This window comes from Homalodisca vitripennis, chromosome 4 (genome assembly GCF_021130785.1).
Source record: "Homalodisca vitripennis isolate AUS2020 chromosome 4, UT_GWSS_2.1, whole genome shotgun sequence".
Lineage (NCBI taxonomy): Eukaryota > Metazoa > Arthropoda > Insecta > Hemiptera > Cicadellidae > Homalodisca > Homalodisca vitripennis.
The window spans coordinates 175,847,149-175,865,087 of NC_060210.1; the positions used below are offsets into that span (position 1 = coordinate 175,847,149).

Consider the following 17,939-nt stretch of genomic DNA (forward strand, 5'->3'; position numbering starts at 1 on the left):
TGATACGGTTTCTGAATGCACAGAATGTTTGACCTATTGAAATTTATAGGCAAATTAAGGCAGTTTACGGTGACAAAGCTCCAGTCAATGGAATGGCATCACTCGAATTCACCAACAAAAAACAGGAAAGAAAAACCAAATTTGAACACCAGGAAATTGATGGCAACAGTTTTTTTGGGACCGAAAAGGCCTAATCCATGTGGAGTTCATGCCGAGAGGCGAAACAATCAACTCAGAGGCCTACATCGAGACCTTGCATCGGCTTCGCCGCGCTATTCAGAACAAACGACGCGGAATGCTGTCGTCGAAAGTGGTGCTGATCCACGACAATGCTCGGCCTCATTGCAGTGCACGAACCAAAGCAGAACTCAATTCTTTCAAATGGCAAATCTTCGGACACCCTCCATATAGTCCAGATCTGGCTCCGAGTGACTATCACTTGTTTCCAAAGTTTAAAAGTGTTTTTAACGGAAAAAACTTTTTGGGTGACGAAGACCTCAAAGAAGGAGTAAAAACGTGGCTTCATTCCTTGGCGGCAGAACAGTATAACGTCGGTATAGAAAAACTGGTGCCACGCTACAACAAGTGCCTTGACAGTTCTGGCGATTTTGTAAAAAAATAGAGTAAGTTTATAAGTATTAATAAATAAATTTTCATGCTCTTATCTTTTGTTTTTATTGACTTATAACAAAACGTTCTTTACTTTCTGGACGACCCTCGTACTATTGTCATTATTAATATTGTTAACAATATTAATAACAGGAAAATAAAACAACTGAATTAAAAATCGCTACAAACATGTGTTTCTCCTTTTGTCTACAATGTTCTTTTAAAGTTACTTATTCAAAATAATTTAAAAATTAACTCCAATATAGTACCACATGACGGGCTGTTACTGCATGTTTATATGGATGTCAAAACACAGGATGGGATCATAAGCAGATGTATTATTCATATAATGCCAAAAATCTTTGAGGCATTAATTGAGAAATCAAAGAATGTAATGATTGTTAATTGTCAGTAATTATCCTAATTCAAATTCAGTTATTCACTCCTCTTCTCGAAACTACTGAAATTGGGATGTTTACTCATGTAACAAGTTCAATAAATTATCAAAATTAGTCCTAACTACCTACTGCAAAATTGTATTCATATACAGTACATATCTAAAATGGATATTACTTTAAAACAGCAACTGGCTACAAGAGTCATATTTTCTCTGAACTGAGGATTTGTAACTCAGCTATCATTTTAAGCCATCTGTAACCTAATGAACTATGATAGTACATCAAATATGCTAAGCTTAATATATGAAAAATACTGTATTTATTACCTGTGGCAAACTGAAATCTTGATTCTTCAGTGAAATTACCATTTGTTAAAGTATATCCATTGTTAGCCTTTTCTTTTTCCGATGCTGTATTCCAGGGCAATGGAGGCATTAAGAAAGTAAGATATGGAAACCAATTGGCCTGCAAGAAAATATATCTTTAGTTATTAATCTTGTTTGTGGAAAAATAAAATTAAAAAATGAAAGTAATAAACAGTATATCTGTTAAATTATTTTTATTACAATATTTACTGTGATTCTGTAGTTTATAAAAACTATGGTTTATAGTTTATTATTTGGGAGTGTCGATGCCGAGCAGTCTAAGACGTTGGACTTTGAGTCTGAGTTAGAGATAGCGCAAGTTCGAATCCTGTCTGTGACCTTGCATTTTTTATCAGTACCATCGACCTTGTACTGTATCGACTCTTCCGCCTTATTCTGTTTGATAAGATCCACGCACAGGCCAGTGGCCCAGGAGGACGGGCAGAATAAGGCTCAAAAGGGGATCTGCCTCTCATTAAAAAAAAAAATAAATAAACAACAAAATTCTTAGTTTTGTTTGTGAGCTATAAAAACAAATATGATATTGCAATAATATATGCCCTAATTACAAAGCACACTTTGCCACCACCTCTACCACTTGGCCTACTATTAACAGAAGATACAGAGCAGATAGTATCATCAGATACTTAAAAACTAATGTTGTTGTTGTCAATGTTTCATTAACATTGCATAGTGTATTTATTTATTTATAATTTTATGGCCTACATTGGACCACTTTAGTCACTTTATATTTTTCTAGTCTTTCTTCTTTTATCCACCCAATATTTCTTCATCCTTTCCGAGCGTAATTTCCTTTCCTCCTCCGGAACCACTCTTCCTATTCGTTGTTTGTTTCTTTTCAGCTGTAGTGTAGAGTGTTTGTCATTTAATATCTTTAATGTGTTTGTCTTGTGTTTTAAATCCTCTACTGTAATTTGTAACTCTCTCATATCTTCCCTTAATTCTGTGATCCATTTAATGTCACTTTTACTATACCACAGTTTTTCTACTAATTTCCTGCTAATTGTATTTTCAGGTGTTCTCAACAAATACCCCAGGAATGATATTCGTTTCTTTTTAATTATACTTGTAATAGGTTCTATATTTTTGTAGGCAACTGTTTCATTGGAAGCTAGTCTCCAAACTCCGTCTACTTGATAGTTTTTGTTTAATTAGCAAGTTCTGACTATTCTTCTCTCCATCTTAAGAATCTTATCTATTGCAATCGTATTTGTTGTTTTAAATATTGTTTCACTTGCGTATGTAATTAGTGGCAGAGCAACTGTTTTGTAGTGTCTTAATTTTGTATTTATTGAAAGACATCTTTTATTATACGTATTCTTAGTAATTACATAGTGTATATAAATACATATATTATATATTTGAAGTTACTCAAAGAAAATTTATGATGTTATACAAGCTGAAAATAATGTTAAAAATGTTCTTACAAAATTTTATCACTTGGCATACCCAGTTAAAGGTAAAAGTTTTCTCTGAAAAATATCTTATTTACAGTGTTATTACGCAGCATAAAGTATTATAGTAACCATACTATATATTTTAAAATTCTTACTAGCACCAAAACACACAATTATCCATTTATTAATCAAGCTACCATGCTTTTAACCATGCACATACTAAAAATCCCATATTCAATCACTATCACCTGTCACATGATATCATCGTCATCATTTCACTGACAAAGAGAACTCATATAATACAAAACTAGCATATATTGATATTTTCGAACATATGAAATACAATGATATAGTTATATGACCAGAATGACATAATATTTTTATATTATAAAAATACATATCATTGATGTCCTCAACACTGGATATACGAGGGCTGTTTTTTAAGTAAGGGCCGTTCTCCCGTACACGGTAGTAGTTCGCGTTCCTGCCGTAACGAGCGAACGCCCCGCCTCCCGGCGTTCTTAGCGAACAACTTCATGCCAGTTGCAGCTCTGTAGCTAACCTGTATGCATTACTGTGGATCTTTAAAATGTTTAAGATTATCGAATCACCCGCCGCGTGTGTGAGATTCGGTCAGTGATACGATTTTTGACTGCAAGAAACATGTCGGCTGCTGACATTCACCGTCAGCTTTGTGAGGTGTATGGTGTCAAGGCAATGAGTGAAGGTAAAGTGCGGAAATGGGTCAGAGAATTTAAAGATGGCCGCGAAAATGTCCACGATGAAGATCGCTCAGGCCGGCCATCTGTGATCACGGGAGATTTGATTACTGCAGTTGACGCAAAAATTCATGAGGACCGACGGTTCACAATAACCACTCTCTCTATGGAATTTCCTCAAGTGTCCAGGTCAGTACTGTACAAAATTGTGTCAGAAAACCTAAACTTTAAAAAATTGTGCTCAAGATGGGTACCCAAACTCCTCACTGAGGATCACAAAAAAAAGAGATTAAGCAGTTCTTTGACTTTCTTGACCCGCTACGACGAGGAAGGAGACGACATGTTGAGTCGAATTGTCACAGGAGATGAAACATGGGTATCCCATATCACTCCTGAATCAAAGCAACAGTCCATGGAATGGCGGCACACAACATCTCCAGTCAAAGTCAAAGCCAAGCAAACGCTGTCGCGGCGCAAAGTTATGGCAACTGTGTTCTGGGACAGGCGCGGTGTTTTGCTAGTGGACTTTATGCCGCGAGGAATGACGATTAACTCAGAAGCCTACTGCGCAACCCTGGCCAGTCTCCGACGCGCCATTCAGAACAAAAGACGCGGCATGCTGACAAAGGGAATTCTGCTCCTCCACGACAATGCAAGGCCTCACACCGCTGCTCGGACACAGGAAATGATCGACTTTTTTGGCTGGGAAGTTTTGAATCATCCGCCGTACAGCCCCGACCTTGCTCTGAGCGATTTCCACCTTTTTCGTTACTTGAAAAATCATCTTGGCGGGAAGCGCTACAATGACGACGAAGAAGTCAAGACGGCCGTGAACTCCTGGTTGTCAGAGCAGGCGGCAGATTTCTTTGAAGAGGGATTTCAAAACTTAGTTTTAAGATATGATAAGTGCCTTAACAAACAAGGCAACTATGTAGAAAAATAAAGAAAAGTATGCAGATTCTGAAAATAAATGTATTTTGAAAAAAATAATTGTTGTTTATTTACAAAAAAAAAAAAACGGCCCTTACTTAAAAAACAGCCCTTGTAACTCAACACTTTTTATATAATCGATGTCCATGACACTACAGAACTCAAAGTTTTAACACACATGTTTAGGTCTGTTTATCCTTCAAAATCACAGTAAACAATTACAGAGCGTGAAAATATTTATTCTGTGTACACAAGTAAGATACCTGAGCTTTGAGTATATCCTTGACAGTGGCTGTAACCAGTTGTTTGGGACCATCTTGTGTGATATCTGCATCCAAGTACATGCCTTCTACCTTCTCTCCATTCAGTTCTCCACTGATACGCAGAGAAGCAGACTTGGGAGCAGTATTCATGACAGGCAACTTTTGGCAGTCAGCCGTATAGCACTTCTCTATCTAAATTAAATCAACCCATAGTAATGATTGATTTATTTACTTCATATTCTATTGTTTTATATACATGGTGAGTTAAAAGCATGAATACACACTGTTTAGTCTTTGATGGGTTAAGATGAAGGGATGGAACTCGGGACATTTTTCTAGGAAATAGAAGTGAACTTTTTAGTCACTGTTACAAATTTGCCCATTTGGGGCGGCTCTAAATTTTAAAATGTAAGACCCATAAAGTGACACCTCATTTGAAAGGTCTTGATAAAAGAAGAAACACAGTGGAAACTAGAGCTTTCTATCTCAACCCAGTACAAAATGGCAGCTTTATATATATACATAAAGGATAGTATATATTTTGAATATGAATAGAAAGGTGTATCAACGAGACAAAATAAAATTAACAATGCAATAAAGGATTCAGAAATTTGGTTTATCTTACCATTTGTCAGTCCATATTAAAATTTAAAATAATGATTTGACAAGTAGGTACATATAGGTCCTATGAATAAGAAAGTTGCCACCTGCTCTGCCAAATATATTAACTGTAGAAATCAAAGCATATCAATCATTCCTAAATCAGAATAATGTAAACATTTTACAATCAAATACAAATAAACATGATTATGAGTTGTATTATATGATGTTTGATTAAAATTAATAGCAAAATAATTGACTTTTCATAGGAACTTTTTCCTACTATGTTTCTGGATAAAATAAAATTTAAGATAAAATATAAATAAAGTTTTTTTATATATATAAAGTTTATAATTTATATATATATATAAAATGGACTTTCTTATGGGAAAATCTGTATTGAATATAAATCACAAAGAATTAGTATTAACATATGATTGTATTTTTAACAATTCATTAGCATTGAGACACTATAATTTAAATGTTTGAAGTGAAAAATTTATGGATCTGAGATGAGCTACTCTTTTTTAAAATGCAATTTTAAATTTAAGCTTGTGTTAAAAGTACCTAAGGAGTTTTAGGTGTGCAGAAGGCAGCTAACTAGCGCTCCATGTTTAAGCGTATTAAGTAATAGTCAATTTGTTGTTTTTTTTTTTTTAAGTTTACAGCTCATTTTAATAATACAGTGAAACTAAATGGCTCTATTGAAATATGTCAGTACCTGAATATTATCCCCAATGCAGGGCTTTCCTCCATATAGGGGTTTAGAGCAGAGTCGCTGGCGTTGTCTGAGACAGGAACTACTACACTGACTCCATGGTCCCCAGGCACTCCACTTGCCATCCACTACATGATGATGTAACAAGAAATGTTAGCTACAGTTGAATAATAGTGTCTTTACAACATTTTAATTCCTCACTAATGACAAGTTTCACTACTAACATGCCAGTTTAATTAATATGTTTGATAGAAAATATCATGCTCCTTTCATATTCAAAATTCAAGTTTTTACCAGTTAATAAAGTTTTCCCTAAACTTACCAGGACACATTCGACTGAAACAAGAAGTAACTTCCAGTTTCTGTCCTTCACAGTCTTTTGCCAACTGATCACCTCGCACACATTGTCGGGCTCGGAACTTGGTGCCCATGCCACACTTTGTGGTACACCTGCTCCATGAAGTCCATTCACTCCTGTTAATCATTCATGAGACTAGACAACTTCAACAATAACATTGTTCTAAACCAATATTTGAGGATTAGAATGGAATGTCCCTGAAATATTCATAACGCTAAGTGAGGTAATTGGTGGACCAAAGAAAGCCATAGTGAAACTACTAGGCCATTAGTGTAAAAGTGGATTTAAGTGAAGGAAACAGGATTTGGCATTGTTCAGTGATACAAGATATCAGTAACACTACGTTTCAAGATCTGGAATCTTATCGCTTCCTCAAGTGGATGACTAACCTAATACATAAAATAAACAAATCATACCGTGGCATGCATGAGTCAGGAATCACAACAAACTATCTCTAAAACATGTACTTAATAAAACACTAATTATTGAAATTGTGCTATGGAATACTAAATCACAATAGCTCTACTCTAAATGAACAACCACTGAAAACTGACCAGAAGTTAATAGTAAATGGCGATCATCATGGCAGGAACAACATGGCGAAGATTTAGGAAACAGAGGTGGGTTTTTTTTATCATTGGTTCATTCTAGATGAACTTTTCAAAACCATACTGTGACTCCATGCTCGTTTATTAGAAATCTCTAATATGTTTTTTAATTTAGGTTTTCTCGTTAGTTAATTCTTTCAGAATTGGCTAGCAAAGTGGTATAATTTAGACTGATGGTAATATTTGGTTCTATATTTTAATGTATGAGGCTTTGATTAATTTCCTTTTAAAGAAATGACATTCCTGATACATTATGTTGGCTTCGTCCTAATTCATACAATGATCTTTGGACTAACAAACAAAAATTAATTATTTACTCCCTCAGGAATAATCATTAGTATTATTTTATAACATGAATATAACACTCATGTTATACAATAATGTAGTATAACATTACTGTGTAACATGTTCTCTTACTATGGGGATTCTCACTACCCCACAATGGAATTACTGTTAAATCAGCCTAATCTTCTCTGCATATATCAAAGTCATGTATACACCTGAGACGGATATCTTTGAGTATGACAACTTTCTCCATTAGTAAGTTGATCTGTTATAGCTGGCTATAATAGACAGTGTATTTCTATGTTTCTAAAAAAAACCAAGAATAAATTTATAATACTACTGCATTATTTGACAAAATCTTTACATTACGCACAATTAGGTAAATAAGGGCTGAAAATGGTAAATAACATTCCTTAAAATGTTTGATAATAATACATTAATTACTGTAGATAAACCAAGACAAGTACTAATCAAGATAATAAGGATTTAAGAATAGTTATACCACTGAGACTGAAGAGGGCAGGGTTGAATAATGCATTGTTCTTGTTGGCCGTCAGAACCATAACAAGGATCACCTCCAAAAGCTGGGACAGGGGAGTCACAGTGGCGGTATCTACGTCTGGTGCCAGGTCCACAAGATTCAGAACACGATGTCCAGTTAGTCCACTCTCCCCAGCCTCCATGTACCTAGCGAAACATCCAGACATCAGAATCAAAATTCCTTTATTCATATGTTTGCACAAATGTACAAGGGATAGTGTCACAAATAATAAACTATAACTAGGTTATTTAATCCAACTAAGACAAAATCAATGTAACACATACAAATAATGATGTAATATAAATAACACTAAAATGTAATACACTAAATAAACCATACAAAAACTTACACATAACTATTAATCACATATATTACGTAGTAGACTACTCCACAAGATTAGTGTAACTTGCTTTCTTTTCAAAAAATGTAAATTATGATGCCCAGCTGGCACATCTGTTCAACCTCTTGTATTATAATAATGTCCTTCACTTTCTACAGAGATAACAGGCTGATGTTCTTTAATATATGTTATTAAAGCTTCAACTCAACTAAAGTCATTTATAAGTAAACTTTATTAAATAAATTACGAGGGTGATAGCAGTCTATGATATTTGTATATAGGAGTTGTGACAATATAGTACACAAAAAATAAAATAAGTACATTTGTTACCATATCTACAATCATATTATTTACATTAGTCAGGAAAAGTACCTGGCAAGGTAATACGTTGCAGAGTCTGATTTGCTCCTTTTCACCCACACATTCAGAAGAGTCAAGCTCAACAAAATCGGATGCTGTGATTGTGTTGTGTCCACACTCCCTCTCTCGTACCTCTTTGCCCCCTCCACAACTCTTGCTACATGAAGTCCACTCTGTCCACTCACTCCATTGTAGTGGCACTAGATATTTGAATGTAAATTAATTTCATTATAAATTTTCTTTACATTAACATCCATGCTGCTTTTCTAATAATAATACTTAATAATAATAATAATTTTTATGAATACACAATGAAAACTCACACAATTATATATATATATATAACTGATGGGAAGTCATTGTCATTGTTTTAGTTTATTATTATTTATACTGTTTTTAATTTATAATGTTAATTTGTTAAATTGCTTTAGTTATATTATTTTATTTGTTAATTCTTCATAGTTTATTTCTTGTTATAGGTCTTTTCTACTTTATAGTTTATTTCTTGTCTCATACTTTTGATTGCAAAGAATCGACTATGAGGTTATTCTGTGACATCAACGAGTCTTTTGATAAGGTTCATCATGAGTACCTGCGTCTGAACTTAACTACCTAGAAGTTCTACAGTTTTCAATCTCCTCTTACTTTTTGAAAGAATTCTGTTATTGCAGATATCCTGTTTGGTTACTAGGGTTCTGGAAGAAATGCATTACAAAATCTAGCAGAAATTACAAGGGGTGTTTCCCTACGCTTAGTCTTCAGTCCAGTACTCTTCCTTTTATTTCTCAATTAGGTATGACCTGTTGTAATGTTTTCCAAGGACAATTGTTAGAGTCTTCTCGTATTTTGAGATAATACTTCTCTGTCTGTTAGAGCCAAAATTGATAGCAAATGTTTGCTTTTGAAGAAACCAACAATTTAAAGCAGTGAATTGGTTATTGTTCGATTTCTATTTCAAACTGGTTCTTAGAGTGCAAAATATTACAAATATGAACAGTTTTTTATATTTCTTGGCGTTTTTTATTGATAATTGGATGAGATCTCAAGAGTTCGAAACTTCAATGAAACTGTGAACTAAACTTCTTTTTGTTTTCTTAATGAAAGCAATTCGTCTAGATTTGCACTTGTATGTTCTTTTCTTTGTAGAAATGGCTTAAGTCTACTGAGGAATAACAATATGTCCTATATAGGAACATTCCACCCTTTCAACATTCTCCATCCTCATACAGCCAGCACCACAGTTGTGTGCTCTGTTATAAATTCTTACTGAAGAGTAAAATTGGTTTTGCATGTCAATTTGTTTAGATAATTCAAAGTTTAAAACACAAATTTGTTTTGTAAGACAATTATAAGATATTGGTTAGATAATGGAATTACATTTCAAAAATGTTTGCCTTGTAACTAACTTACTCGTATTTTACATTTGTATACAAATTTTATTTGAATCAATATATTTCATATTTACTGGTTTGATGAATTACTGTATATTGGGCCATTATACAGTAGACCATTATGACTTTGTCAATGAGTGCAAAAACTTAATATGACAATAAATATTATTATTATTATTATTGAAAAGAATAGAAGTAAGTTAAGAATTTAGTAAGTTTGTTACCAATGACAGAGAGGGGTAAGAAGAGACGGGTTGTGCCCGCTGCATTCTCAGCCACACAACTGTAGTTGCCAGCGTGTCTGGGCAAGGCATTCATCACGTGGAGGACTTGACCACCTTCACTCAGTTGAGGCTTCACAACAACCTCCCCGTCCTGCACGCAAGAGATTGGTAACATTACAGGACTCATGTGACGTCCTAACAGAGAATACCGTGAGTGTAGTGGAGTACTTACTTTGTACCAGGTTATATTGGGAGATGGAGTTCCGGAAACTGGGCATTCTAGCATTACCTTGCGGTGAAGCATAACCTTCTGCATGGTTGAAGGCCTGTTTCCTGCAGCTTCGTCACCCATAAAACTGGGTGGCTCTGCAATATAAAAAGTATTCCATTACTATAGTGTTTTTTTTCTGTTGAAATCAATGTTTACTACTAACTTTAATAATAAATAATAATTCAATCAAAATAACAGTGCAAATTATGTATGATATAGTTTATTGATATTAATTGGATAATATAATAATATCAATGAGAACAATAGTAAAATATAAAACATTGCATGCAATTCACAAATAAGTTATTTTTTGATTATCACTCAAAATTGTTCATAAATATGTTTTATTAATCTTATAAGTGATCTATCATGTTTTATGCCTAGAACATAAAAGATTTATTTGTTAGAAACAATAATCTAGTTATCAAATGTCCACAATCAGTTATATTTTGTAAATAGTTAGAAACAAGAAATTAAAAATGAATTATCTTTATAAATCATTTTGGGATGGTTTTTTTATATAATATATTAAATTGAAATATAAATAATACATTTTAAGTTTTACAAAATATTGCTATTACCAAGACAGTATGTATTATAGTGAAAAAAATTAAAAATACTATAAGCATTGTACAAAAAATTCAATTATAAGAAATCACACATTGGGAATATTGCAAAATAAAATAAAAAATAAACAAATAATTACATAGATATATTTTTTGTAAAATCCTACAGAATTAGTGAAGTTCCTAATACAAATTTTAATTACCAAGAACATCTACATCAAAAGACTTCTCAACAGCGCCAGCAATATTTGATGCTATACAGGAATAATGTCCAGAATGCTCCAGATTAATGCTTCCTATTTTCTGGAACATAAAAAAATCATGTAGTAAAAAAATATAGTTTTCAGAATGAAACAAACCATAAAGTCACTATGAGAGATTTTTAATTATATAACTATCATGTAGTTTTTGCTAATCTTCATGGATACTGTCACTATATAGTACATAGTCTATGCCATAGTTATAGTATTGGTCAAGGTGTCATGGTCTATTTATAGATACTAGTGGTTGTTGCTCACAGGAGTCGATCCATCATAATGTCAAGACAAATAGTTTCTCATAAGGTCCTATTCATCCTGCTAATGAAACTTTGTAGCTGTCCATTTGTCCGCTGCAGAGAGCAAGTGAAATTAAGATTTTGCAGGGATTGAGCAGCTAACAAGAAGATAAATTTGATAATACTGCAGCTTATGAGATTATTTTTAACATTTGGAAACTGTTTGCTTACTGTAATACAGTTTGCTTTCGTTAATCTCACTAACATTAATTAATGGTCAAAGATTTATTTGAGTTAAATTATTTCTTCTCCACCCATTTCTTAAAATAATTACCTTCCCACATATGTAATTCTTCGGTATACATCTTGTCATTTAATGTCTCATCACGAGGCTAATCTATATATATAAAAGAAAGTCGTGTTAGTTACACTATTTATAACTCAAGAACGGCTGAACCGATTTGGCTGAAAATTGGTAGGGAGGTAGCTAAGGACTGGGAAAAGGACATAGGATACTTTTTATCCCGTTCCCGATTCAGGATTCCACCCCACTGGTCTCTAAAAGTTACGGAAATACCCGTAAGAAATGCATTGCAGCAAACATATGTTATTAAGTGAAAGAGCCTGTTCAAATTTAATCAGCTGTTCTTTGTAAACATATATAATGCGACAAACAAATGACGATGTGTTTATATAATTTAATTACGATTTTAAATTTCTTTACATTTATAGTTTGAAGCATAATGTAGGCTAAGCATCAGCAAATTTTGTTTCAATAAAATAAAAACCATACGTAATTTTGTTTTAACATCTTCTTAATAATCATTAGACTGTAATAATATGTACCTAATATATGCCTATTTTCGTTTCAAAATTACATTGAGCGCCATCATTTATTACATCGTATGTGTGCAAATGAATTCGACTTTTGACTCCTGTCCACGCTGGGCTAATATAGTTCAATTGTATACAAAAATCATAGAATATTAGAGAAAAATTCTAGTTATTTCACAAGTGCGTATTGAGACTGTTTTAAAATTTAAATCTTAAATAGTTCATGAGCTTGGAGTATCTTTCAGTGACTATTTATCTCAGAAGGGTAATAAGGACGTTCAAAAGAAATATGCCTCCTATGTCCCAATTTTTCTGCAGGAAATCGCGTGCGAAGCCGTGGGTATCTGGTTGTAATTGGTATTTTATTGAAAATCAAGAGTTTTCGTTATAAAATACTACGAATATATTGACGAACTAGCTGTTACCCGCGCGGTTAATCGCGCATAATTGCTTTTACTAAGTAATATAAGGACTTTTCTAAAGATTGTGTGCGAAGCCGCGGGTAACAGCTAGTTGATTACTAGACACATAATAATCATTGTCATTGTATCTGGATACTACAATACTTCTTCATGTATAATTACTGTACTAATTAATAATTTACTAATTAATAATAAGTTATCTTAAAAAATTGCTATAAATATTTGTTGTCTTGTAATTTGGTTTATTCCTTATTGTTTATATACAAAAAAACTTTAATACGTAAACAAATTATCATCGTAGAATTTTTACAGTGAACGTTCATATATATGGACGTTGGAATTTCTCAGTAGTTTTTGCAATGGTATGTTTCCAAAAACTTATTAATAATAAGCATTTTGAAATAGTATGTTAATACTTCATAAGTGCCATCATCAATGTGCAAAAACCCAATATTAAGTAAAACTAAAATGAGTTACTAAAATCAACTATTATACGAGACAATATAAATAAGGTGGTTATTTCCCCCATTATTATTTTTCACGAAATTAAAGATCAAAATTTGTTGGTTATATAGTGAATACTTGGATGCAGCTTCTATTGGGAGGGGCTGTATTACAAATTATTAGGAGCAATATCCAGAAAGTTCAATTGTTTCTACAAAATCCAATTCAAGCAAACTGTACAAGAATGGAATTGTTTCTTTCCCCCAGTTGTCCATCTATTCTTTCATTCATAATGATAACAATTAAATGAACTATGAGATATGGTTTTGGGGACATGTTTTTTATTCATCTCATTCTGTCTGAATTAAGAGTTGTAATTGTACATTACATGCCAGCCATTCTTAGAACATTAATTTAGAACATTTATTTGTAAAGTAAAGATTTACACAAAATGGTTAAATATCAGAAGTAAACAATGCCGCCAGGGTAAAATTTTATGTACAATTTTATACTAAACTTCATTCAAGCTATACCATCTTTATCAGTATTTTATAATTTGACAACAAAAGATATGTTATCTCTAGTACTTTACTGACCATAGTTTGGTTTTTGTTTGTAAGAGAGATAACTCCAGAATTAGAGAGAGGATGGGTGCCGTTAAGCCACAAGATGGATGGGGAAGGATGGCCAGTGACTGAACAGTCCAACGATAGTTCTGTCTTGCTGAGGACTGACAGCTGCTGAGGCGTATCTTCCTTCAGCATTGGCGCCGCTGAAACCACAATTTTACCATTGTAATTTAAAAAATTACCGTAAGTAATACTTGCAAGTAAATGAAAAATTACTAATATTCTTCAGAGGATTAGATGTAAGAATTTGTTACACACCTTTTTTAGAAAAAATAATTTGGCTGAGTAAACAGTTTAGTTATAATGTATAAAATAGTTACAACAATTTTTTTATAATGTATAGTTACAACAATTTTTTTATAATGTATAGTTACAACAATTGTTTTATAATGTATAGTTACAACAATTTTTTTATAATGTATAGTTACAAGTGTAAGCAGTGTATTGTACTGAAACACTTTGCAAAGATTTGTGATAAAAATATTTTAGATTCAATACTTACTGTGAACATCAACCAAAAATGATTTGGAAACATTGCCAACATGATTTGTGGCTGTGCAGGTGTAATTCCCTGAATCATTTCTTCCTACTTCTTTGATTGAAATAAGATCATTGGTATTATTGAGTTGTCCACCATCTTTATGCCATGTAATGTTGGGTGGCGGTGTCCCTGTCACGGGACATCTGATGGTTAGCGGAAGGCCCTCGACCACTACCACATGAGGGTCTGCAGAAAACTGGTATGACTCAGATATCCTTGGTGGAACTATAACAAAAACTAAAATTAGATGTTTGATTACAAGGAGTATAACCATTTCCATGTGTGTATAACCATTTCTTCATTGGCAATACACAAAACCATATTTAAAATGTCTTAATCTTCTAATTTTGTTCCTAAATCTCTTCTAGTTGAAACTGAACCATAAAACTCAATACAGTAACTCTTTTGCTACACTTCCCAGCCAGAGCAGTTGCTTCCAAATACACTTTCTTGTTTGCATTAATGTAAAAACTGCAAGGATTTTTTATTTTCCAAGTTCGGTCCTGATGTAAGTTAAATTTTCAAAATGTTATTAGGTAATGTAAACTTTATTGTATCTCAAATTTATATGATGTTTTCATGAGTTTAAGATAAGAATTATTTTGTACTATAAGTATTTGAAAAAATCAAATTAAAATTCTCTATTTACCATGTTAGTTCTGGCTTAAATAATTATTTGTTAGCATAAAAAATTGCCCAAACTAGTTTTTTGATACAGAGACTCGAGTGATGCCATTTATTCTTCAAAATTTGAAAACAAAGCTTTTTGTAAATGACAATTATTATGTTAAAGTAAATGGAACCTTATGTAAGTACATTTTATTTATTTATTTTATTTTACACTCATTATTTAAGCAAGAAAATTGATACCCTTACAAACCATAACCAGAGCATTTACATAAAGAGCCTTCCAAATCTAAATTAGATTTGAATGTATTCTTGTAGGGCAAAACATGCAATAGCTCAACATTTATGTTTAAATATTTTGATCCAGATTAAATTTTTCAATTGATTTATTATTTGGTGACATACAAAATTACCCATTTGTAAAAAAAAAAAACATTTACCCAAACCTTTTTAAAGTTGTATGATTTCTAAGGCTGAAAATGAATTATTTTTACTAATCAATGTTGACTAATTGATGTTGCTGACATTTTAAATATTATACATTTTATCACAATTTTGAGGGCTTGAAGTCCAAAAGGATGAGTCTTTAAAAAATTGTTACAGAAGAATAATCTTAAGTAAACCATAAGAATATAAACTAAAAGGAAGTTGTGCATTGTAAAGTTTATGAACTGAAAGAAATAGGGTGATATTAATTCTTACTGTCCCTATAAATGTTTTTGAAGTCTAATTTTTAGTTTTACAAATTTGCACTTTTATTAATGCTTCTTTTGATTTTAGTTTACTTATTTGCAAACAAATAGCAACTTTTCTTCATGTATTGCTTAACATGTTAAATACCAACAAGGTAGGAGTACGCCACTTAATGTGTCGCGTAATAGGTTTCACTAAAGTTGCATGCAAAATGAAGATTTTGAAACTTTGCCAACATTGTTTGTGGCTGTGCAAGTGTAATTCCCTGAATCATTTCTTCATAGTTACATGTGTTACTATGTTACATGTTAACATGTCTTGTGGTTGTTATCAGTTTATTTAGACATTTATATATTCAGCGATTTTCTATTGCCAACATGATTACCCATAAGACCAACGTAACAATTTTCATTAACGCTCAGCCAAATCCAACGGAGTGATATGAACTATCATTGAACTCAATGTTGCCTGCAGATATTAAGCTTCAGGCAAAAATTCAAGTCTATTTGTCAGTTTGTTTTGTAGATATGATCAGGACAGTCAGGCAGACAGAAATTAAATTTCTCCAGCCCTTTAAGTGAAAAGCTTCGCTAACGATCAGCCAATAATAAAGAATATGGAATATGTATTATCATTTTTTATGTATTTAACGGTTTTTATAGTATTATAAAATGGCTTGCCAAAAATTAAAAGACAAAGTAACAAGACAATCAGTTTGGTTTCTAAAAAACCAAAAATTTTTTTGATTTTAACTAGTTGAAAATCATAAACAAGGATGAATACTATAATGTTGATGGTGGTTTTCACTTTGCAAACTAATGACTATATAAGAGAGGTTATATGAAAAACACACACTCAACTCATTGACTCAAACAAAATTCTGTAAAAATTGTAATATTTTCTGAAAAAAGTAACTAAATAATAAGAAATTGATTTACCAAGAACTTTAACCTTAAATGCCTTTTCAGCAACTCCAGCTTTGTTGGAAGCAACACACAAGTATTTGCCACCCGACGTAGTATTGACAGGGCCAAGCAGCAGTGAATGAGTGTGACCATCTACGAGAGACTGACTGCTGACCAAATGTCCATTGTGCAGCCAGGATACTACAGGAGGAGGAGAACCTGACGTCACACAGCTCAGTGACATGTCACTTCCTATACTCACCTTCAGCTCTTCTGTCAACTCTGACTGTTCTATTTTTGGTGGTTCTAGAACACAGACAGAGTCAAATAGAGGCTAATTGTAATATTTTATTTCTCCCTAAACAGCACAACATTTCAAAAGGTTTGTATTAGACATCAAAAAATTTAAACATTGACAGAACTGAATTAACATTGTTTCTAATCAACTGAATTAACCAATTTTATCAACACAGCAGAGTAATATAAATTTGTAAGTCTTTACAATATAAATTAAAATAATTTTTATACTTGTGTAATGACAAATAAAGTTAAAAACAATTATCTTATTTTTAAAAGGAATATGTGTAATCTGACTGGTTGTTTTCTCAGTCTGTCATGATAAAAAAGAGAGCTTCTCCAACCAATTTGAAAACTGTAAAAAGAAATAATTTATATAACTTTACATTTTGAACTGTTGTTTATTATCAATGCACATTTATTAATTGCATGACTGGTAGTATCCAGATTTCAGGAGTGGTGGGTGGGTGTGGAATACATTTGGATTTCATTTTTTTATTAATTATAATTTAGTTTAAATTGTACGGAACATGTAAATAAAAAAAACATTTTGAAATTGCTACTTGAAAACTTATATAAAGTTTCTAAAAGTGTCTTTAAAATAAAAAATAGGTCAGGTTAATCAGGATTTTGCTGTTTTATTTTTATGGAAACTATGAGTATACTGTATTGAAAAGTATGCAAAGAACTTGAAATTACGATTAATGGCTTATTATTGAATTATTGAATTTCAAGTTTATTTAGCAAAGATAAAACAATAATGTGATGTTAATAGCATTTATATTATATAATATAAGCATTAACTAAATATATGTAAAACATCCAAGCACAAATCACAGTGATTAATTGTAAAATATTCGTGGTAAATGTTAAGGCATTGAAAAGACATATTCTCACCTGATATAGTAACATTGAAGTGTTTAGAAACCGTACCAAAAGTATTAACAGCTGTACATTTGTATGTCCCAGCTTCACTAGGGGCCAATGGAGAGAGTTCGAACAACCTCAGATCAAAACCAGGGTTTTGAATCGTTTGAAATCCACTAGAAAATTAAAAATTAGGTAAATTAAACAAAATTTGTTAAAC

The 17,939-nt window shown here is 32.4% G+C and overlaps 1 protein-coding gene across 1 annotated transcript in view; it reads right to left on the reverse strand.

Annotated features, from left to right (window-relative positions):
- Positions 1–17,939, reverse strand: part of LOC124361308 (hemicentin-1-like) — a 150,750-nt gene that overhangs the window by 17,187 nt on the left and 115,624 nt on the right. The window contains exons 43-55 of the mRNA XM_046815354.1: positions 17,750–17,895; positions 16,589–16,861; positions 14,292–14,555; positions 13,757–13,932; positions 11,168–11,267; positions 10,360–10,493; positions 10,128–10,278; positions 8,525–8,712; positions 7,774–7,958; positions 6,343–6,494; positions 6,024–6,148; positions 4,703–4,894; positions 1,334–1,472 (exon numbers count right to left, since the gene is read on the reverse strand). Of these exons, the coding sequence (XP_046671310.1) occupies positions 1,334–1,472; positions 4,703–4,894; positions 6,024–6,148; positions 6,343–6,494; positions 7,774–7,958; positions 8,525–8,712; positions 10,128–10,278; positions 10,360–10,493; positions 11,168–11,267; positions 13,757–13,932; positions 14,292–14,555; positions 16,589–16,861; positions 17,750–17,895 (2,225 nt within the window). The remainder of the gene's footprint in view (positions 1–1,333; positions 1,473–4,702; positions 4,895–6,023; positions 6,149–6,342; positions 6,495–7,773; positions 7,959–8,524; positions 8,713–10,127; positions 10,279–10,359; positions 10,494–11,167; positions 11,268–13,756; positions 13,933–14,291; positions 14,556–16,588; positions 16,862–17,749; positions 17,896–17,939) is intronic.